Below are 23,648 nucleotides of genomic sequence, written 5' to 3' on the forward strand. Positions count from 1 at the left end.
TGTACTTGAGGGCACAAGTCAAACACGCCAAACACATATTCTGAATATTAAGTTTTAAAGAAACAGCTCAACATTTTGGAAATGCATAGAGCATAAAGAGTGGAAATGGCTGGCCTTGCTCTGTCCACCCACAAAACAACCAGCAGTGATCTCTTGAGTGTCTTCGTGAGTGTGATAGGAATTCAACACATACTCCAAAAAGCCAGAAGCTCAAAAGCTTTGAAATGGATAGGCACAAAAGACAAACGGTTTCCGAAGCTGTATGTGTAAAAAGTGTCACAGCTCTTGTCAGTCAGATTCTAATCATTTGTTTAACTGCAGTTAACATCTCCACATTCAGGATGGCTATATGTTAAACTTAAAAAAACCAAACAAAATAAATGTAATTAAGAACACTAGGATTACAAATTTAGAAACGTACAAACTACAGGCTCAGTCGATTACGCAGTTCTGACACAAAACCCAGACTGAAGTTTCTACTTTTAAGGGACATGCAGATGTGCAGATAATTTTTTTAAACAGATAAAGAGCATAACTATATATCTTGGTAAACGAGACCTTAGCCTCGTATCTTATCTAAGTGTACAGCAGATAATGAATTGCTCTTTTAACAAAGAAATGCTAAAGAGAAATGCTAAAGCTACCCTATTTTTGCAACTGTCTTCACGGTCCAGTGAAATATATTATAGTGTAACTGTAGATCTGTAGCTGATAAATACAACATGTTACTTAGTATTTATGGTTTGGTTAATGTTTTTATTTATTATTACCCAACAAATGATGACAATTACAGTTAAAGTAAAAAAGTAAAGTAAAAACTCCCTGACAGCCTTGAAGTAGAATCACATTAATATCATTGTCAATCTGCCTGTGTTATTGTTTTAATATAAAACTTTACAGCGGTGGCCTTGAAACAAATAGACTAGTCCCTCCCCTCTGTACAGATTTATGATATGTATACTAGACAGGTATACCTGATGTTGACAGAGAAAGACGGCTGACTGCAGAAACGGCAGAGGGAAAGGAAAAAAGAGCTGTAAAAAAAAGGACAAAAATCAGAGAGAGGATGCTTCAGGAGCTGGTTCTGATCTCCCTGCTGGGTTTCTCATGGACAACAGGTCTCCACTTTTAATGTTGTTAAATCTCGTGCTCATGGCGCTCTTGTTACTGAAGATTTTTTTTTTTTTTTTTAAATATCTGCACTGAATGATTGTTTTTAAATTGCTCAAGAGAATATAAATAGCAAATATGATGTGTGAAAAGAGGCGATCTAATGGTTTTGTGTAAAATCTCATATTTACACCGTTGTGTATGTGCGAGCTAGAATTTGTTTCTATATGCCTTTGCTACTCCACAAATTCTTGATCTATATCTTAGCATGTCTTGTGCTGTTTATGTGTCTCCAATGAGATGTCAATTGGAATTATTTTGAGCAAAGGTGAGGAAGAATACTTATACAGGATAGTCATGCTTGTTCCTACATGTTCCACTCATTGTTTAATCTTTTTAATCTCTTTACACTTTTAGCAGCTGGACTGCCCTGTCCTCCGATGGTCCCCTCTCACCCGCCTCCGTCAACAGGTAATTCAGTTAGAGACTAGATTTGCATACAGTTTTTTCTTAATTATTTGGAATAAGTGGAGTACGATGGGGGTTTATGTATTTTGGATGAAACCTTCTTTTTCAGTTTTGAGGGTTTATTTAAAGTGAAGTAGGAGTTTACCATCTTTTACAGTTGATGCATCCTGAAAATCAACACAAACACACATTAATACTTCAGTAATAGTGATCCATATTGTATTTGTGTATCATTCCAAATAGGGTATTCTGCGCAGTGAATCCTTTGGATAGTTTTACTACCCTTTGCTGATAGAACAGTTTTGAGTCTGTGACTTTTATGCCATATTTTGGAATCGTCACTTTGACTAACTAAAGGATCTATACACGTCTTCCACCCTTGATTGCTTTTCACAATAATATCACATTTTCACTAAGACTGCCAGCTCTTTTATTTATCTACCCACATACAGTACAGTAATAGACCATTTCTGATTTGCAACCAATGAAACCCTTTTTTCTCTTTCTCTCAAGCTGCCAGTGTAAAGCCCTCAGATGTGGCGGTGCTTTCTTCCATTGGACTTACCATGCACAGGTGAGCACAGGTCAGCTTCAGCTACACGGTGAAATTTACATTCTAGAGTCTGAAATTCACACTGTGGTCTTCTTCCGCAGCACCGACCTGTCCAAAGTCACATCAAAACTCAGAGGTATGTATCTGTATTCTGCAAAGCTTTATCTGTTCATATGTTAAGTTCTTCAGTTAGTGCATGCTTAAGATGTTCAGGTTGCTCGCTCTTGTTTTTGATGCCTTCCAATGGCACTTAGTAGGAAAACTCCAATATGTTTATATATATTAGAATTAATAAATGTCTTTAATAAGAGCAATATAAAAAGGAACCAACTGCCTTGCTTCAAATTTCACTCTCTCTAGAATTGCTTTAAACTTCAAATACCCTTATCTAGTTATGTTAATATGAGCATCTTCTACACTACTGTGTGCTATCTTTACTACACTGATATTGGCTCTAAATGTTATCATGTGAAGTGATGAACCCCAATACACTCATCATACAGTGCACACCAGGCCTGCAGACTGTTATCTTAGTGAAAGCTGCTCATGAAATAACAAGTACAGCACATCACACAGACAGACTGTGCCGCCTACAGATAAAATACTGACTGACATAAAGCAGGAAGTTCACAGTTGTTGACTGAAATATCGTTTAACATTTAATTACCTCTGATTAAAATGTCCATCCTGGATTTGCAACCTTGTTAAAACTGTAACCTTCTAATGTTTTACCTAAAAATATGTTTCACTAGAATCTAGATATTTGTGTTTTTTTATTGCTGAATGTGTTTATTACTTGGACTGACTTTGTGGCATTATCTAATTAATTATTAAACATACAAGGTTGCCAGTGCTTGAAAGCTTTGATGATAAGAGCCGACAGTTATTTAATATGGATGACGGTTTAGAAAACACTGTTGTCGGGATTAAAATTCAACTTGTTATGGTTGGTGCAAAAAAAAACAAACAAAAAAAAAACACCAAGTGTAGAGTAAACAATAAATATACAGTAAAATAAAGTACTAGAATAAAATAACTGTAATAGTGCAAACAACTGTAATAGTGCAAAGAATCAAACTTGAATTTAAATAAGAACCATTGACCAGTAGTGTTATTTACAGGAATTTTGAGGGTGTTGATATATCGTTATTTACATTTATACAGATATTGAGGGGGCGGGGGTGTCTGTGGGGGTCCTGGGCATTGTTCATGAGGCCAGTGGCAGACGGAAAGAGACTGTTTTTGTGGTGTGAGGTTCTGGTCCTGATGGACTGAAGCCTCCTGCCAGAGGGGAGTGTTTGAAAAAGTTTGTGTCCAGGGTGGGAAGGGTCAGCCACTAACCTCAGAGTTCTGGAGGCATGAAGGTCCTGGAGAGAAGGCAGATTGCAGCCAATCACCTTCTCGGAAATAAGAAGATATTTAGAATTTGTGCTTTAAAACTAATCTGCAAATTCAAAGTATTTGCAGATTAGTTTTCGGTCATTGAACTACCTGTTTAAACTGTCTAAGCTCCATTATGTTCACCTACAAGTTAAACTTGTTCCTCTCCCTCCATCAGAGCTGATGACCATGTTCAACCCTGACCTGATCTCTAATCTTGCTGATGAAACAAATTTGTTCATCCCTCAGTTTCTCCAGCACAGGTACAGCACTCTCTGATATATGAGAAATATGCAACTAACTACCCGAGGATTTTATTTTATTTTTCCATCCATGTGACTTTCTCTTTGCAGCACACTGGTGGAGCAGGCAGAAGAAGTGTCTCTGTACCTAAACAACATCCAGGTAGGTGTTCTCAGGAACTGTCCAACCTCAAGGTTTATTTATTTCCGTTTCACTTCCATCTATATAATCACCTGACTTGAAACAAAAGTCTGAGGGGGTGTCTTGCAAAGAGCTGTATTATTTGGTATCAATTTTGAGGAATATATTATTTTATTGTTGAAAACTAAATATTTGCTAAACTGTATGTTTAAACAACAGCTGACCTGCTGTAAAAAAAAAAAAAAGCTTTAAGGTTCCAAATTATTGGAATTAGTTATTTAGAACTGCACTAATCTATTGTTCATAATTAGTAAGAAAATACAGACCAAATGGAAAGTCAGTTTGATATCACACGCCCACCAAATATGCAAAGTGTTATCAACAGCTTTAAAGTGATTGTTGTGATTTTTTCCCCCCAACAGGATATTGATGTAAATCGAGACTGGAAGCTGGTGCTTCTCTTTGTTCAGGTGGACCAGCTGTGGGCCTGTGAGCAGCAGCAGGTAACTAGTAAAAACCGTAGTATGGATGATAATGTCTTCATCATCATCATTACTGTTATTATTGTTGAGCTTAAAGTTGAGCTTAAGACCTCAATGCCAAGAGTCTAAGTCACTTGTTTTTCCATGTTTCCAAGACTAAGTTGCCTCAAACACTGAAGTCACAGAGTCTATGTTACCTGTGTCAGACTCTGTCTGAAACATCCTCAAAGTAGATCGTGTGTATCGTAAAGAAACCTTGATTTCAGGTTTGCAATTACAAGTGTTGCATTCTGTATGTTACTTCAGATATTTAGCATTTGTTGTCATTTGATTCAAAATGACCAACATTTTCTAAAAGGACCAGAAGAGTGAACATGGGGAAGTAATGTGATGCTACCTGTACAATGAAAATACATTGTACAGTTATTTTTTCCATTCCCTGCAGATGACTATTTTGTGAAGAAGTTCAGCAATTTTTGTCTTTACAGACAGTTAAGCAAATCATGCTAAGCTTACAAAAGTTGGCCAAGGTCCGTGCAGTGTCAGACTGTTGTGTTTGTGCTGCAGGTCTCAGCTGTTATCAGATCAGTCGTTGAAGAGGTGGATGATGCTCTGCAGCTGCTGCACACTCAGGTAGATTTCACATAATCTAATGTATTATCAGTCTTTTGTTACTATAGTATTACCACTCTTGACTATTTTTTTTCACTTCATTGTGTTGCAGCTGAAACGGACCATCGTCAGTGTTGCATTATGGGATGGAGAGCATGACACTATGCAGAGCAAGTAAGTTAGACTGTAAAATGACATTTTGTCCCCTGAAACATTCTACCTCTTCACTGGCTAAATAAAAAGACTCTCAGTTTGTGACATCCAAACAGATGCTTTCATGTGTTATAAAGTAAAATGAACTCAGATCTGTTTTTCTAAAGAGAGAACTAAGAATCAAGCATAATAAAGCAAAAAAAGAAGAGATGATGGGGCAGCATGACAGTACAGAATGACATTGTAATCGTGTTCACTCACAGAATGAATGTTCTGCTGTTAATCTCTTGACTCTGCTTTCCTTCAACACTCTTTTTGAGTTTGTCTTTTTTATTGTTTACTGTCAGAGTTTTTTCTTTAAACATAAAGATACATGTGAAACTTTAATGAGTAAATCTGTCTCACTAAATAGAATGTGTCCTGGTGTGGAGATAGAGAGTGAAGGAGAACTCAGGCTTATGAGGGCCATGCTGACTCAAGCTCTGCAGGTTTGTCCATAATTCATATCCACATATTGCTACTACGTTTTGACCTGTGGTGCTGGTGTATTTGATCGAGCCTGAAATCATGAATATTTGACCTCTTGAAGGAAAATGCTGATCTTGAACTCTTTTTCACTGAGCAGGAATCCTTGGATGAGCTTATGGTACAGAAGCGGTGGTACAGTGACAGAGACGACTTTGCTGTCACTCTGCAGGACAGCCCTTACATCAAACACCCATCATCTGTTACCGTGAGTTACATTCCACTGATACTATAACTCTACCAGTAATCCTATAGATCCCCTCTCTTGCAGCACTGGCATCTCCATGTCCGTATTAGTTCTGAGGAAATGAGAGCTGTGATTATTTTTCAGAATGGGCTTTTGAAATGTTTAAGATGTACACCATTCAGCCACAACATTAAAACCACTGACAGGTGAAGTGTATAACATCATTCATCTTGTCACAGTGCAATGTTCTGCTGACAAACCTTGGGTCCTTGCATTCATGTAAATGTTATTTTGACACGTATTACCCACCTAAATACTGAAGGCCAAGCACACCCAAGAGGTGCTGTGTCCATGGCCTGATGGCTCAGAGCTGTTCCAGAGGCATGAAGGGGACTTACCCAGCATGTTTGTCAGGTGGTTCAAATGTTACAGCTGATCTGTGTTTATTTGTGCAACAAGAAAGTATTACAAATGCAAAAATCTACTTTGTACATAAGAATGCGTCTTACTCACAGTAGTTGGGTCAACGTTTTGGAAATCCTGACTAGATCATCAATCCCCTTGGTTTCAGCTGTTTGTTAATTAAGGCACAGATCTTAATAACATTACCATGGCTCGTATTAATTCGAGGCTCACAGTATGCTATGGCAGTATTACAGTGAGCGAGCACATTTAAACTAAAGCAGCATGTTGGAATGTTTCTGTCATTCATTTTGTTAGCTACACCTGTGCGATTGGAGATTGGAGAGTTCAATCACCGGATGAAAAACACTGGGGGGAATACAGCAGATAGCACCTTAGGAGTCTCTGCTCAGTACACTGTAAGGTAGTTTGGAAGATGGCCGGTTGAAATGTTTTGAAAAAAATCCTATTCATCTATCTCTTCATGTTAGAAGCCAGAAAAATAATCAGGCCTTTTGCGATAAGCTTTTATTAAAAAGCAAAGAATTTAAATACACACTGTATAAATACATTGTTTAAAAAACACTAACTTTTCCTGATTACAACAGCTACCTTTCTGACTAATTAAAGTCAAAACCAGATTTTAACATTAAGAAAACATAAAAGACACAGTCAGCAGTACCCCTGCAGCCCAAACTAACAATGGGTTTAAAAATAAAACATAATCAGTCCAGTTCCACTGCTTCTGAACCAGGGTCTATTTTCTATTTATTACACCAGTGGTTCTCAACAGGGGGGCCACAGAGAGCTGCCGGGGGGCGGGGGGAGGAGGGAGAACCAAAATACAGAGAAAAATTATCCAACTAAACAAAAAGCCAATCTGTAGTGCTTCATTTGTATAAACCAACTGCCTAGCCTAGTAATAACAAATAAATAAGTTGATCAAAACGCAGTGTGGGGCAGTAACATGGCCGTACGCACCACTGAGGTCCCCATCGTCCAGAACTTGGTATTTTTTCTGAATGTATATATAAATAAAAGTAGTGAACTGCTTAGAATGAGTAACTGTGGTGCAATATCAAACACACAGCAAAACACACAGGAGGCTTTACAGTTTATCTTCTCTTTCAACAGGGTCGGAAGCCTCTCTCTGAGTCTGAAGTGTCACAGCACACTGATCAACTGATGCTGCAGATGTGGACAAACCTGGTGAGGCCTGAAGCAGTCAAAGTGAAATCCGCTTACTGCCCCTAACTTCTCTCTAAACCTCTTTCTTTCACACTCAGCTACTGTTGTCAGGAGAGCAAACATGAGAACAATGAGCTTTCTGTCTTTCAGCTGCAGCCCACACTTGACCACCATAAAACAGAAGACAATGAAAATATCATCACATTGCCATGTCCAACTGAGGTGAGTAAATATGTAAAACCCACACCCAGACAGTTAAATCCGCATGCCAGTCTGTCAATGGACATAATGTTCTATGTACCATGCTAATATTGTTCCTCCTCTCTTCGACTATCTGTGTCCCTTCCCAAGGACCGACCCTTCCTGAGGACGGAGGGAAACTCTCCTTCATATCACCACAGCAGCGATGCCTCTCCTTTCCTTCAGACAGTGAGTATTGTCTCCAGCCGGATCAGATGGTGGCTGTGGCAGCGCTGTACGCCTCCTTTCTAGTTCTGACTGTGCTCCATGTTTCTGTTCAGGATACAGGGACTGAGATGCCTTGTGAAGATTTCAGCCCCTCAGCCTCCATACCCACTTCAGGTAAAAGGGTTTATATGTATGGGCATTTATTAGGAAACAGGTTGGCTTTATATTGGCAAATAAATAAAATAATGATTAATGATATCAAATGAAACAGACAGACGTTGTTCATAATTTGTATTCATGTGTTGTTTTTCATGTCCATTAACACTTAGACACTAAGATTGCATTTGATAAATTTTTACAGTGTTAAATAAAGTAGCTTGTAACCTTCAAACTGCAGTTCACAGTACCCTAATCCTACTGTAGAGTACTTGAAGAGGTTTTATTGCCGTATTATTGTATTTATTATAACTGTGGATAAAGTATCATCACATATTGTCTCTGAAAGTCCTGCAGTGTTCTACTGAGGAATTTGACAGCCTTTATTATTTTCAATGATCAAGGCTTTCTTCTGTATTTTCTCAGTCCATGAACTCAGGCCTGGGGACATCAAAGTTGTGGCTGCTGTGGGAGATTCTTTGACGGTGAGTGATTTTGTTAATTTTGCAAATAATCAAATGATAATAATCCAAAACTTTTCCAGTGAGTTGGACTGAGTGGCATCTAGCGCTAAACTAAATAATCCTCACCTCATCTGCCCCGTCCAGCCATGTGGTAGAACCTAAGGTGGTTGCTAAAAATGCAAAAACTGAATTACTGAAAAAACTGAAAATGCTGTCATACCAGATGAAAAGATGGCAAAACAACATGGTGGGGTCTGTGGAGGAGGACCTCCTCCCTCTGTAGATATGAAGGTGTCACTCCAATTTAACAAATACAACAATTTTTTTTTTTTAATTTTTAGGCTATTATAAACTAATAGAAGCATGATTGTAAATATGCATCCATTTTTGCTAGTGGATCCCCCTAATTCCTGCACACTGGACCTTTAAATAGGCTGGTGTATTGTGATGCGTCCTGTCATGTAAAAAGGCACTGAGCTCAGTCTCTTTTCTCTTCCACATTTTCAAGAGGATCACCATTGATTGTTATAATACCTTCAATATCAACAGTTATTTACCCTCTGGTGCAAAGCAAAATGTGCATGGGTTGGAGGGTGTTACTATAATTTGTCAGATTTACTAACAGATAATCTATAGATTTTAAAACAGTGAAAGTACACTTAATTACATACCAGTTTTTAACAGTGCAAAGATCTCAGTACAGAAGTGGATATTTAGACGATGCATTATGTAACTTTATAAAGAGAGAATGAAAAGACTGAACAAAGTGCATCAGATATACTGATGTAAGTCATACACTGCTGCTCATAATGTTGCTGAAACACTGTTCTGTTCCATTTTTCAGGCAGGGAATGGGATTGCATCCAGCCAGAATAATATACTGGATGTCCTGCGTCAGTACAGAGGTTTATCTTGGAGGTCGGTTAAGACTCTTCAGCTTATCACATAATATTGCAGAATAATGTTAATGTCATGTGTTGACTGACATTTCTTTAACTAGAAAGTAATTTATATGTATGTTTGCAGTATTGGTGGAGAAGAAAACCTAACAACTGTCACCACTCTGCCCAGTAAGTCTTTTTAATGAATTGTGTATTGTTCACATAACATGGTGCTCTGGGTTGGGCATTGTCACTGAGCGCTTTCAAATCTTTCAATGTTATTGGTGCTTCTTTCTTATTACAGACATCTTGAAATATTTCAACCCCGACCTGACTGGGTATTCTCTTGGTACGGGCAGTCCACACACGCCTCAAGCTTTCCTCAACCAAGCTGTGGCAGGATCAAAAAGCAGGTGAGTCCTATTTGAGGCCTTCCCAGCACAGTTTGACTATTTTAAATCACAAATATCTGCCACTGTTATTAGAATTCAACAGGATTGACATCTGAAATGTAAATACATGCATCAACATTGCTAGCCATTATTGCCAGTTGGATTGTTGTCAGTTTTGTTCAATAAGTGATATGTTTTCTGTACAAGTCAAGTTGTCCTGTGATGAAATCCACTGCTTTTTGAAAACGAATCACTCTAAAAGTAATTGAATTTCAAATTTAGATGAAATGTCCCTTTAGCTATCTGGGAACTGACTTTACTTTTTAATTGGGATCATTTCCTGTCTCTGTGTTTTAAGAGAAGTACCATCTCAGTTGAAAGCCTTGGTGGCAAGGATGAAGAATGATTCTGTAAGTTTATAGATATTTATTCTTTACCAATCTTTTAAAATTTGCCAACTCTACCATATAAACAGCATTAAGCTGCCACTGGGAAAAACATACAGTTTAAATGTATCACTTGACTATGTTTTAAAAAATTTACATAAACTAGAACAAAGAAATCTCTCTAACACTGCTCACGTTCCCTTGTCTTCTTTTGTTTACAGAGGATCAACTTTGAATTAGATTGGAAGGTGATCACCATTTTTATTGGTGGAAATGACATCTGTGACCACTGCTACAATTCTGTGAGTACTAATATGGAGTAGTATTTTATAAGTCATTTTTGAAAGGGCCAAAAGGAGCATGAACCTGAAAATGTTTTCCTGTTTGTTTACAGCTGCTCTACTCTGTAGAAAATTATGTTCGGAATGTTCGTGAAAGCCTGGATTATCTTCAAAAAGAGGTAAACTCAACAGACATAATGCCAGGTTTTTAGATCTTTACAGCTGTGAATAAAAGTTTAAAGACTATGTATATCACGGCAGTCTTGAGTTTTCAAAGGCTCTTGTAACTCAAATTTCTGTAACGGAATCATTGAAACACATGAAACACACTTTGTCACAAAAGAAAACAATCATGCATTTTGGTTTCTTCATACATTTATTATAGATCTTCTGGACACACGACAAAATCTGTTGCGTCAAAAACATTCTATGTAATATAAATATTATATTTGGTTAAACGTACTTAGGCCATTTTCACCTTAGCTATGCACTTTGGTTGCTGTCTACAAGCTTCTGGTTGTACCTGAGACCACAGTATTGGTGCAATTCAACAAATTTTGGTGACTTTTTGACACTGACTTGTTTATTCAACACAGTCCACAGATTCTTGATGGAGTTTAAGTAAGAGATCAGTCTAAAACCTTTATTCTAGCCTGATTTATGCATTTCTTCATCATTTTTATGTGTGTTTGGGCTTATTGTCTTGTTGGAACATTCAACTACATCCAAGACCCAACCTTCTGACTGATGTGTTTAAGTTTTCATAAATAATGTGGACGTAATCCTCCTGTAGTTTTCCACTTCCTTTGTATGAAGCACCAGTTCCACTTGCAGCAAAACAGCCCCACAACATAATGTTACTATAACCTTGCTTAACAGTAGATATGGTGTGAAGGCCTCACCATTTTCCCCCAAGTATATTTCTGGTTATTGAGGCCAATTAGCTTGTTTTTTGTTTTATCTGACCACAGAGCTTTTCTCCAGAAGGCATTTTTGTCCATCGGTAGCAAACTTCAGTCAAACTTTAAGGTTCTCTTCCAGAGGAAGAGCTTCCTTCTTGCAGAGCAGCCTCTCAGCCCATGGTGATGTAAAACACTGTAGACACTGGCACTTGTGTTCCAGCAGCTTTTAATTTATTTTGAAACTTGCTTTTTGGTGATTCTTGGTTGTCTCTTGATCATCCTGGCTAATTGCAGCAGGTGATCGCTTGTGTTTTTTTCCTGATTGTGGCATTGAAACAACAGGTCCATACACCTTATACTTACAAACAACTGTTTGCACGGATGATGGGATCCAAAGCTGCTTTGAAATGGCTCCAAGGGACTTTTCTGACTTGTTCAAGTCAGTGATTTGCTCCTTAAAACTTTACCACTGTAGCGTTTGTGGCTGGCTGTCTGATACTGTATTTAAGTTGGCTCAGAGGAGTTACCAGTCAATCGTAATTACTCATGAAACGTTAAGAGGTCACGCCACTAAGAAAAATTAAATAGCAACTTTCTACATCAGCAAAGCTGATAATTCCATATATGTATCGTATGTATACACATATATGTGTACACAGTGTATATTATGCCAAAGACACATGTTTTAATGATTGCATCATAGAAATTTAACTCAAAACTGCCATGATACACATGGTCTTTTCAAATGTATGTGAACTTTTGTTTACCACTGTATGTTGATCTTGTTTGTTAGCATTAACTAAGCTGATCTCTTTCAGGTGCCTCGGGCTCTCGTGAACTTAGTAGAGCCTCTCCATATATTACCACTAAGAGAAATGCACATGGACTCATCACTTAAATGCCCAACATGGCTGGTAGAGTGAGTATCACTTCATATTTTTACTGAGATATTGAAAATTTCATTTAGAAGTCTTGTGGTGTGGGTAAAGGGCTTTCATCCCATCTTGTGTGCTTCTATGATGACTTCCTCTAGTTATTATTTAATTGATTAACCCGAAATAGTGGTATAACACCTTGCTATCTCTCCTTTGCCAGTTATATGTGTCCTTGTGTTATCTTCCCGAAACCCAACTCTAATGCTCTTCAAATGTTGGAGAAGTTCAACAGAGACTATCAGGTAAGAAAAAAAACAAACTGGTTAGATTTAAAAAAAAAAAACAAAAAAAACTTTATGGTGACCCTCATTGATCATCATGACTTGTGTATCTTTCAGCGTGTACTGCGTGAGCTTGTGGAGACAGGCCAGTATGACACTCGCTCAGACTTCACTGTGGTCATCCAGCCTTTCTTCAGAGAAGTCTATGTCCCTCACCTGCCGGTGAGTAATAAAGCTCTGTCTTTCTCAGTTGGACATAGCAAAGACTTGAAGGGAGCCTGAGTCGGAGTTTATCTTATCCAATGTCTAAGCATGGATTTAGCACCAGAATTATTACAGTGTACATAGTGTAAACAAAAATCTTAATGTGATATCTGGTTTCATTTATTTTGTATGAAAAACTAAGTGTTTTGTAAAGAGACTGTGGTTCTGGGGAGCTGTGTGCCAGCCAGGCTACCAGACCGCCTCTATTTCCCATCCTTATGCTCAGCCAAACTAACCAGCTGCTGACTATAGCCTCATTTTTACTTTGCAAGCAAGAGAGTGGAGTCAATCTTCTCGTCCAACACTGAAAAAATGCAGTCAATTGTATTTCTTGTGGAAACAAATGATTGATGATCTTTTCTTGATCTTATATATCTTATATGTCACTGTGCTGATTGACAACAATTAGTAGGTTTAAGCTTAATGCATTTACCTTACCTTTTCCACAGGATGGCCGTCCTGATCGCTCCTTCTTTAGTGCTGACTGCTTCCATCTCAGTCAGAAGGCCCAGACCCTGATGGCTCGCGCTCTCTGGAACAACATGGTAAATGGCACACAGTATTTTGCACATACACTCCTGATCAAAATCTTAAGACCAGTTAAAAAATTGCATGAGTTTGCATTTTGCACTGTTGGATCTAACTAGAGCTTCAAAATGCAAAAAGAAGAAATGGGAACAAGAGACCAAAAGTTGTGAGCAGGCAATTTACTGAAAACAACAATTTAACTCAAATAGGATGTTCATCAGCTGATCAAAAGTTTACGACCACAGCTCAAAAAACCCAAAAACCTCCTAAAACAGAAATTAAAGAGTCAAAAACTGACTCAGTAATGAGTAGCTCCACCATTATTGTTGATCACTTCAAAAATTGAAGTGTTTCTAAAAGGCTAGTGGGAAAGTTGCTCCAAGTGGTGAAGATGGCTTTGCGAAGGGCATCCACTGTCTGGAACTGATGTCCATTTTTGTAAACTTCCCTTGCCATCCATCCCCAAATGTTCTCAGTTGGATTAAGACCAGGGGAACACACAGGATGGTCCAAAAGAGTGATGTTATTCTCCTGGAAAAAGGTCTTGGTCAGACGGGCATTGTGAATTGGAGCGTTGTCCTGCTGAAAAACCCAGTCATTACCACACAGACGACAGCCCTCAGTCATGAGGGATGCCCGCTGCAACATCTCCACATAGCCAGCTGCTGTTTGACACTCCTGCACAACCTGGAGCTCCACTGTTCCATTGAAGGAAAAAGCACCCCAGATCATGATGGCGCCCCCTCCACTGTGCCGTGTAGAAAACATCTCAGGTGGCATCTCCTGGTCATGCCAGTAATGTTGGAAGCCATCAGGACCATCAAGGTGAAATTTTTTTCTCATCAGAGAATAAAACTTTCTTCCACCTTTGAATGTCCAATGTTTGGTGCTCCCTTGCAAAGTCCAAACAGGCAGTTTTGTGGCATTGAAGAAGACTTGGCCTTTGAAGACGTTTCTTGTTTTTGAAGCCCTTCCTCGCAGATGCCATCTGATGGTTATTGGGCTGCAGTCAGCACCAGTAATGGCCTTAATTTGGAACGAGGATCCACCCATGTCTTGACAGACAGCCATTCGGATCCTCCGGCTCAGCGCCAGTGAGATTTTTTGGGGTCTACCACTTGATTTTTTGTTCCATAACCCTGAGGATCTTTTAGGAAATGCAAAATGACTGTCTTACTGTGTCCAACCTCAGCAGCGATGGCACGTTGTGAGAGGCTTTGTTTATGCAGCTCAACAACCCTACCACGTTCAAAGACGGTGAGCTTTTTTGTCTTTGCCATCAAGAGCTCTTCACAGTGTGATTACTTGACAGGAAATGACATGGAATCCAAACTTTTGGACAGATTTTGGCTTTTAAAGGCTGTGGTCTTAAACTTTTGATCAGCTGATGAACAGCCTATTTGAGCTAAATTGTTGTTGTCAATAAATTGCCTGCTCACAACCTTTGATCTCTTGTTCCCATTTCTTCTTTTTGCATTTTGAAGCTCTACTTAGAACCTTCCTAAGATCCAACAGTGCAAAATGCAAATTCATGCAATTTTTTAACTGGTTTTAAGATTTTGATCAGGAGTGTACGTAATTTTTGATGATTATATCGTCATGAACTACTTTTGGTAGGGGCAAAATCTTGCCGCACTGGAACTATCTGCCAGTAACAACAGTCACGCAACATTTAAATACGGACTATAAACATGATCAAGTGCTTGTGTTATGATCATCACATTTACTATAACCGTGTATTTCCTATTAAATAATGTGGAATGATGCTGCTTTTCTCATACAGCTGGAACCTTTGGGCAATAAGACTTACGAACAAGATTTTGCTGTATCTGCTCAACTGAAATGCCCGACCAAGGTAGGATAAATAGATGTTTAAGTAGAAAGTCAGTGCTATTAATGCTGCTGAATGTGTTTTGAAAATCCTGTGAGTAAACAAAATGATATGAAATCAATTCTCCAGGCTTCTGTCATTAAAAGTATAGACATTTGAATGTACAGATGTTCTAAATGTTGAAGCCACATAGTTTAAGATAATGTAAGCTCTTATCTTTCTCTATAGACTTCACCTTATTTTCGGACCTATAACAACAGCAATTACGAATATTCTGGTCCCTCCCCCACACCTCCACCGATTACAGTAAGTACCAAATAAACATATGACCATGTATCCTCTAAACAGGCTGCCTGTCTCTCATAGGGTTGCATAAGTGGTCAAGTGATAGAAATAAGATCAAAATTCATGTCTTAATTCAAGTCATACTATTTGAATACATTTTGCTATATTGATGCCTTTTTTTTTTTTTTTTTTAAAGCTAAACACTCCAAGTAGTAACTATATAGCTAAAGACAGCTGATGGTAAATATAACTAAGCTAAATTTTCAAATGTATTCATTGTATGTCCATGTTTCTTTTCCCTACAGAACTGGGGAAGTGATTTCTCCTGTGTGGACCTTGCTCCATCTGATGCTGTACCAACTTCAGGTCAGAACAAATTATTATCTCTGCATTGGTCAAAATGAGTGTCTGGGGGAATGTAGGCTAGAGACAGAGCGGGGAATGGCAGAAACATGCACTTGGAATGTCTATGGTCTGGCAGGTTGTGATGGAAAGAACAGAGTCTTTATGGGAGCTGTGGTGACTGTGGGCAGGTGAGTCCGGAGTTGTAGCTGTGGGTGAATTTCCTTGATTAGTGCTGAGATGCATAGGGGGAGAGAGGGAGAGGGACAGAGAGCGAGAGACAGACAGACAGAGAGAGAGGAGGGAGAAGAGAGGGAGACAGGCAAGGGCTGGGGCTGAGGCTGGGGGGTCATGACAATGAGAACCAATCTATAGATTGAAATCTGCAATCCAGAATCTTCTTAATTTCATATAAGCAAACACTTGTGCCACCAAGATGCTCTAATCACAAACAAAAGTTTTCCAAAATGCTGAAAACAGGAACTGGATCTCATTTATGTCTTTTATCTACAGTTCACAAGCTGAGACCAGCGGACATTAAGGTGGTGGCAGCATTAGGAGACTCTACAACAGTAAGTGTTATAACACCATGATCCTCAGTTTATTCAAATACAGGAAGGTAATGAATTAAACAAATGCAGCATTCAACAGTTAACACCAACTGTGATCCACATAAAATCATTTGTTTTGTGTTAATGACCTGTGTACTCACTAATCACTTTTTGGTATAAGCCTGATAGCTTACACTGGTGACGATCATCACCATTATGTTCTAGAAAAAAAGCTTTTCATGTAGAAATGATTTTGATCTGTCTCACAGTGTTCACTGACGTGGTAAACTTTCTCTATGGCTTTTCACCATGTCTTCCTTTCTTCACAGGCAGGCACTGGTGCTAAAGCAAAGAACATATTTGAACTCAGTAGAGATTATAAAGGAGTATCATGGAGGTATGACATGTCTTCAGTGTAAATGCGGTTTACATTTATTGTCACATTTTGTAAACCAGACTAATGTTTGTTGGCTTTCTCCTACAGCATTGGAGGGGATAGTTTGCTAGAGAAGGTCACAACGCTACCAAGTGAGTTTATGCCAATTGTTTGGCAAAACCTAATTTTTCATTGGACTTAACAGAAAATAACAACCTCTGCAAAATCATGCAGGGGGCGTGTATCTTCAGTTTACAGGAGAGAAATTTTGCTAGTATTATTTAAAGTTATTTAAAGCTGTTGACTGGATTTGGACTTTGGATTGTTGGGTTCTCTGTTTAAATTTGTAAGCTCTATACCTTACCATGTTAAGCGCTGTGAGATGGCACATGTTGTAAACTACACAGATAAAATTGACTTGACTTGACTTGACTGCCAGCTGAGATTGTCAGCCAATGGAAGGCTTATACCTACAACCTACATCCAGTGAGTCAGACTAAGTAAATAGTAACAACTTTATCCATTTCCATGTTGTTCTGGTATTGTCTGAACAACGTATCACACATTTAAACATATAGCTATGTAACAAAGGGAAGTCTCACATTTCAAAACCTCGCGGCAAGGACAGCCTAACTGCTTACTGTTGTTATTCCTCTGTTTCTAGGGTCTTTTGTTTCCCAGTTCCACATATGTGATCTGATTTGACACATAGTAAGACCCTAAAAAACATCTTCCCCAGCTTAGTTTTCACCACAGACTCTCTCTGGAGCCAGATGGAGTCAAAGTTAAAGTGCTTTAAACAAAAGTAATATATTATGTAACTGAGGAGCAAACTTGTCAGCTTTTCACCCTTACTGCTATCGTGATAGCAAACTGGTGCACTGCTTCTCACTTTGATCCATCACTGGATGCTTTTCTCCTTTTTCTCCATCTCCTCAGACATCCTAAAGAAGTTCAACCCCTCTCTAAAGGGGTTCTCCACAAGTCTGGGATTCGGGCAGAAGGGCTTCAACATGGCTGCAAGTGGAGCTCAGACCTCGTACGTACACATTCCTGTATTTCCTCCGCCTGAGTAAAACTTTTTTAACAACCCACTGGCATCTCTCTAACATTTACTCCTGTACTCATGGCATCACAGAGCAATTCCAGCACAAGCTGAAGCACTCATCAAGGCCATGAGAGAAAACACGGTGGGGCTTCTTCAAAACTCTGCCTCTGTCATAAGTCTCTGCATGCCTGAGTGTAACTTTATCTGTTTTTAATGCCCATGTTTGGTACCCATGCTACACAGGAGGTGGATTTTGAAAAAGACTGGAAGCTTGTGACAATATTCATAGGGGGAAATGATCTCTGCAATTACTGCTTAGACCAAGTAAGTTGCTTGAAATGCTTGCACTGTACCCAAATAACAATTCATTATGCAACTATATTATAATATATTATCTCTGTAGAGTCACCTGTCACCCAAGAACTACAGCCACCATCTTATGCTCACCTTGGACATGCTTTACAAAGAGGTGAGCTGTACTTCAAAAATAATTAAAAATTAATGCAAGATATGTCCATCTTCAGTTTAACTGAGTTCTAATTTTATGCCTGTCCCTCACCTTTCTCTGTATCTTTAGGTACCAAGGTTGTTGGTTAATGTTGTGGATATTTTGCAAATAGATCCGTTAAGAACAGTTAAGAGGAACACACTGGGCTGTTCACTACTGCAGAGGTTAGTTTTGTAGCTCTCTTTGCCATTCCTCTGTCTGTTTCATTATCGTCCTGCATGAATGTAGAACACAATGTTCATGTACATAAAGTCGACAAGAATTAAGCATAGCCACTGGTGTATTCCTTAAGAAAGAGCTCAGAGTGAGGGTTACAAATGCTGAACAAAGGAATGTTTGTTAGTACTGCAGATTAGATTGCTCAAACATGATGTTTGTGTTGATGTTTCATTTACAGGACCAGCTGTCCCTGTGTTATCAACCCATTTGATAACTCCCCAGAACTGGAGAACATGAAACTAATCAATCACAAGTACCAGGTAAAAGCAAATAACTTTGACTAAAAAGCATTTAAATATTTTCAAAAATGGGCTTCCCTTTGTCATCGCATCAATTTTCTTTCTTTTCTTTTTTTTTTTTTTTTATCACAGACTGAACTGCAATATCTTCTTTCTGGAGATCGCTATGAAGGAAAAGAAGACTTTGCTGTTGTGCTTCAGCCATTTTTACAAAATTCCTTTATCCCTCTAATCGGAGTAAGTTACTGAGACAAAGAAATGTAGTCAAATAATGGATAAGTCAAATACAAATGTACCCATGGTGGAAATTTGTATTATTTTTTTTTTCAAAAGGAAGGTGAGGCTGACGCAAGTTTCTTCTCCATCGACTGTTTCCACATCAGCGAGCGGGCTCATGCTGAGATGGCCATCGCCCTGTGGAACAACATGGTGAGCTCTGGGCAGAAATGAGCCGAACAAAGGGAAGCAGAGTGCCTAGTGTTTCTCTGCAACATTTGGTTAGAGTTTTACAGATTTTCTGTCTCTGTCCTAACAGTTGGAGCCTGTTGGCAGAAAGCAGGCCTACAACAACTTCACATATGACCGCTCCAAGATTCACTGTCCCTCTAAGGTATTTATGAAGGGTTTATTAGTCTGTAGAAAAATCTCATTATTCATCTTTTCTTATTATTATTTAATTATTCAAATCAAGAATAAAAATCACTTTAAAGTCCACTTTAATCTTGCTACTTATCACAGTTGGAGAGTTCACAGTAGATCATTTTTATTTCATTTGACTGGTTTTGATAGAAGAAAGTGAAATTATGAAATAAACCAGTGACGGGGGGAAATGGTGTAAAATTAACAAGGCATTTTGAAATTAAAACCTCTGAAATAAAGTTTCATTGTGAGGATGAATGACATATCATGGTGATATATTTTATCTATTTTTATTCATGGTTATCATATGATTATTTGATTTTGTAGATTTCAATCTACTTTATATCGAACACTTCCTCAGCCCATAATCACTGCATTGAAGTGTGTTTTTTTGTTGTTGTTTTTTTCATCTGCGGTATAATAATTTGTATGTGTATTTTACATATGATACAACAGATGATAATGTAGCTTCTAACGATTTTATCTGTCTTATAGACCAGTCCCTTCATCTTCACTACGATGAACAGTCTACTACCGAACGACATCCCTACTACCACCAACCCTGCTACTGCTACCACAACTCCAGTTACTACTACTACTACCATCAGTGACAGTTCTACATCAACAACCCTTGTGCCCCAGTGTCCGTCCTCCATATCTGTGTGGGTGCCAGTGGTTGTGGGAATTGCGAGTTTAGTGGTTGGCATCGTTGTTGCCTGGCTTATTATGCCCTTCACTCGACGCCAGACAATCAAAGAGAAGAAAGAAGGAACTGGTTTTGTTATCAGCAACATGAGACGGCTCTAACACAGCATCCTAACACAGCATTAAGCATGTCATTACAGTCCTGGCTACCTGGTTCACTATTTCCTGACAAAATCATCAGGGAGGAAGGAAACTTTGTTTCTCTTGAAGTCTGACTTTCTTCAGCAGCTGTTTTGTACTGCACAGAAATTTTACATTTCTTTTTGCTAATTTTATTTATTGATGAAATAAATATGATACAACATCTGAGTATTGCGGGCTGTAAGGTGGAGAAGTGGTTAGCACCGTTGCTTCGCAGCAAGAAGGTCGCAGGTTCGCGTCCCGGTGAGGACACCCGGGCTCTTTCTGCGTGGATTTTGCATGTTCTCCCCCTGCACTGTGGGTTCTCTCCGGGTTCTCCTCCCACAGTCCAAAAACATGTCAAGGTTAATTAGTGATTCTAAATTGTCCGTAGGTGTGAATGTGAGTGTGCTTGGTTGTCTGTCTCTACGTGCAGCCCTGTGAAAGACTGGTGACCTGTCCAGGATGTCCCCTGCCTTGTTCTCCAGAGGATGAACCCTCCTGACTTTATTGATCCCTAACTTTTCTTGTAGCTCCACCAGCAGGCTGACATTGGTGTTTTTGAATAAGACATCACAGGAACTATTGGATGCCTAGGCACCAGTTTGTTTTTTTTGTCATTCAGTTTTATTTATACTCCCCAAAGGATGTACTTGTAATAACTTTGGCAAACATTTAACTGGTTTTCTTGCAACACAATCAGGGAAAACAGTTCATATGTCCAGTGCTTAGGTAAATTACCTGCAAATCTATGGACAGCCTCAGCAGTGTGTATTAAACAGAACTATGATGGTAAACTACAAAGTATCTTTAAAAGATAAACATATTGTTGCTTTTTATCATTTCATGAGTGCAAATTACACTTCTCTACTGGAATTATCAGCACAGAACTACTGAGTGGTGATCTGTCTGGACCTATTGTGTCATCGGTTCATCGGTCACATGTTTCCCAACTTCCCCTCTGAGGTTGTGCAAAATGTAAATTGTGACAGAAGCATTTGATATCTACATTTATTGCTTGTCACTGTGGAAGAAATTCTTACAAGAAGTCACAGGAAATATGATTACTATCCTTCCACATACCTTTGCATATGATTAAATGGACATCCATCTGGTCTTGTTCTCTTTAATGCTCTTTCACATATTCAAAGCAGGATCCTATAAAAGCTGTGGACGAATTCAGATAGATAGATAGATAGATAGATAGATAGACAGATAGATAGATAGATAACGTTATTGTCATTCAAGCACACATGCATAAAAAACAGTGCACTAGAATGAAATTCTGTTGCATAATGCTCTCTACTACAGTTAAAAAAATACAATCATCTGCCATAAAAGGGCCTTTGAGTGCATACAATGAATTTCATATGACTGGTTAAAAAGAACATTTTTAATGATCGTTAAAATACAATTCTATTGTGGTGTGTCAACATAAAAGCATTCAATAAATAATCATACAGTAATTCTGAGTTAGTTCTCTTCTTTTTTTTTTGTTTTAAACAATATCTTTATTGAATTTTATATTACAAAATTATAAACAACATACTCATCACAAACAATGAGCAACAAAGTCCCCGCTCAAAATAGATAACCTAATCAATTAAAGCAAACGTCAGTTCTCTTCTTAGTGTTGTTTAAAAGATATTTTAAAAGGTGAGGAGCCAAGAACAAACTACTACTGTTTAGTCATTAGTCACAGACTATTTGTACAGTAGTATTGTATCAAATGAAAAAGCAGTGGAAATTTTCCAACTCTAAAAAAAAAAGAAAGATTAGTAAAACACCTGCTTTGACATCTGTAATGAGGAGTGGGATGCAGGTTTAACTGAGAAAATGTTTTTTTTCTTTACGCCATACAACACACAGGCTTAAACCTGCAGCCTACATATGCTGAGTCAGCCTGGTCAGGAGCAGAATCCACAGGAACGTCTCCAAAGCAGAGAGCTGCACACATTTGCGCATGTTGAACTACAGATCTGTTAACTTCAATAATTACTTGTAATTATGAATATAACATGGAGAAAGGATTGCTCTGGCTCGAATTGAATGACAAGTCACAATGTGTGCTTTTCTTCATAGATGAGTTGTCACACAGAGTCCGAATTTTATTGGTTTCTTCCAGCTGTTCTTAGGGACCTTATGACTAAAAGACAAAAGACAGATATTTTTGAAATTTTTCCTTTTAAGCTGTTTTTTCTTAATTTCCTGTCAGGGTGGCGCAGTTGGTAGCACTGTTGCTTCGCAGCAAGAAGGTTGCCGGTTTGCGTCCCGGTGGGGGCACCGGAATCTTTCTGCGTGGAGTCTCCATGTTCTCCCCGTGCAGCGTGGGTTCTCTCCGGGTTCTCCGGCTTCCTCCCACACAGTCCAAAAACATGTTGAGGTTAATTGGTGATTCTAAATTGTCCGTAGGTGTGAATATGAGTGTGCTTGGTTGTCTGTCTCTAATTGTGGCCCTGCGATAGGCTGGCGACCTGTCCAGGGTGTCCCCTGCCTTCGCCCTAAGTCGGCTGGATAGGCTCCAGCCCCCCCACGACCCTAATGAGGATTAAGCGGTGTATAGATAATGGATGGATAGTATAGTAACAATAATAAATATATGTGATAAATAGTGCAGACCAAAAGTTTGGACACCTTCTCATTCAGTGAGTTTTCTTTCTTTTCATGACTATTGACATTGTAGATTCACACTGAAGGAATCAAAATTATGAATTAACACATGTGGAAATATGTACTTAACAAAAAAGTGTAAAACAACTGAAGATACGCCTTATATTCTAGTTTCTTCAAAGTTGTCACCTTTTGCTGTGATTACTGCTTTGCACACACTCTGCATTCTCTTGATGAGCTTCAAGAAGTAGTCACCTGAAGTAGTTTTCACTTCACAGGTGTGCCCTGTCAGGTTTAATAAGTGGGATTTCTTGCCTTATAAATAGGGTTGGGACCATCAGTTGTGTTGTGCAGAAGTCAGGTGGACACACAGCTGATAGTCCTACTGAATAGACTGTTAGAATTTGTACTATGGCAAGAAAAAAGCAGCTAAGTAAAGAAAAACGAGTGGCCATCATTACTTTAACAAATGAAGGTCAGTCAGTCGGAAAAATTGGGAAAACTTTGAAAGTGTCCCGAAGCGCAGTCGCAAAAACCATCAAGCGCTACAAAGAAACTGGCTCACATGAGGACCGCCCCAGGAAAGGAAGACCAAGAGTCACCTCTGCTGCGGAGGATAAGTTCATCCGAGTGATCAGCCTCAGAAATCGCAGGTTAACAGCAACTCAGATTAGAGACCATGTCAATGCCACACAGAGTTCTAGCAGCAGACACATCTGTAGAACAAACTGTTAAGAGGAGACTGTGTGAATCAGGCCTTCATGGTAGAACAGCTGCTAGGAAACCACTGCTAAGGACAGGCAACAAGCAGAAGAGACTTGTTTGGGCTAAAGAACACAAGGAATGGACATTAGACCAGTGGAAATCTTTGCTTTGGTCTGATGAGTCCAAATTTGAGACCTTTGGTTCCAAC

General features: G+C 38.8%; 1 protein-coding gene across 1 annotated transcript; it reads left to right on the top strand.

Annotated features, from left to right (window-relative positions):
• The first annotated feature begins 1,410 nt into the window (after window positions 1-1,410).
• On the top strand, window positions 1,411-20,289 carry LOC103359610 (phospholipase B1, membrane-associated-like). Its single transcript, XM_008285030.1, has 41 exons — window positions 1,411-1,438; window positions 1,528-1,581; window positions 2,092-2,152; window positions 2,233-2,267; window positions 3,690-3,774; window positions 3,865-3,916; window positions 4,318-4,398; window positions 4,945-5,010; window positions 5,102-5,163; window positions 5,555-5,630; window positions 5,768-5,875; window positions 7,595-7,666; window positions 7,796-7,873; window positions 7,966-8,026; window positions 8,435-8,493; window positions 9,317-9,390; window positions 9,499-9,542; window positions 9,658-9,766; window positions 10,104-10,155; window positions 10,353-10,433; window positions 10,526-10,591; window positions 12,133-12,233; window positions 12,410-12,491; window positions 12,588-12,692; window positions 13,184-13,279; window positions 15,046-15,117; window positions 15,322-15,399; window positions 15,684-15,744; window positions 16,234-16,292; window positions 16,601-16,668; window positions 16,756-16,799; window positions 17,587-17,686; window positions 17,786-17,837; window positions 17,939-18,019; window positions 18,099-18,164; window positions 18,273-18,367; window positions 18,601-18,682; window positions 18,794-18,898; window positions 18,995-19,090; window positions 19,197-19,271; window positions 19,796-20,289. Exons 1-41 carry the CDS (start codon window positions 1,411-1,413, stop codon window positions 20,105-20,107), a joined length of 3,234 nt encoding a protein of 1,077 aa, XP_008283252.1. The 3' UTR covers window positions 20,108-20,289.
• Window positions 20,290-23,648: the final 3,359 nt, after the last annotated feature.

This window comes from Stegastes partitus, unplaced genomic scaffold (genome assembly GCF_000690725.1).
Source record: "Stegastes partitus isolate 25-593 unplaced genomic scaffold, Stegastes_partitus-1.0.2 Scaffold9, whole genome shotgun sequence".
Classification (NCBI taxonomy): domain Eukaryota; kingdom Metazoa; phylum Chordata; class Actinopteri; family Pomacentridae; genus Stegastes; species Stegastes partitus.

What these genes read in the sequence shown, in the direction of transcription:
- LOC103359610 (XM_008285030.1), top strand. Translation starts at nt 1,411, where the DNA reads ATGTCAATTGGAATTATTTTGAGCAAAG. An exon ending in TGTACCTAAACAACATCCAG is followed by an intron (nt 3,917 to 4,317) that starts GTAGGTGTTCTC and finishes TCCCCCCAACAG; the next exon opens with GATATTGATGTAAATCGAGA. An exon ending in TGGACATGCTTTACAAAGAG is followed by an intron (nt 18,165 to 18,272) that starts GTGAGCTGTACT and finishes CTGTATCTTTAG; the next exon opens with GTACCAAGGTTGTTGGTTAA.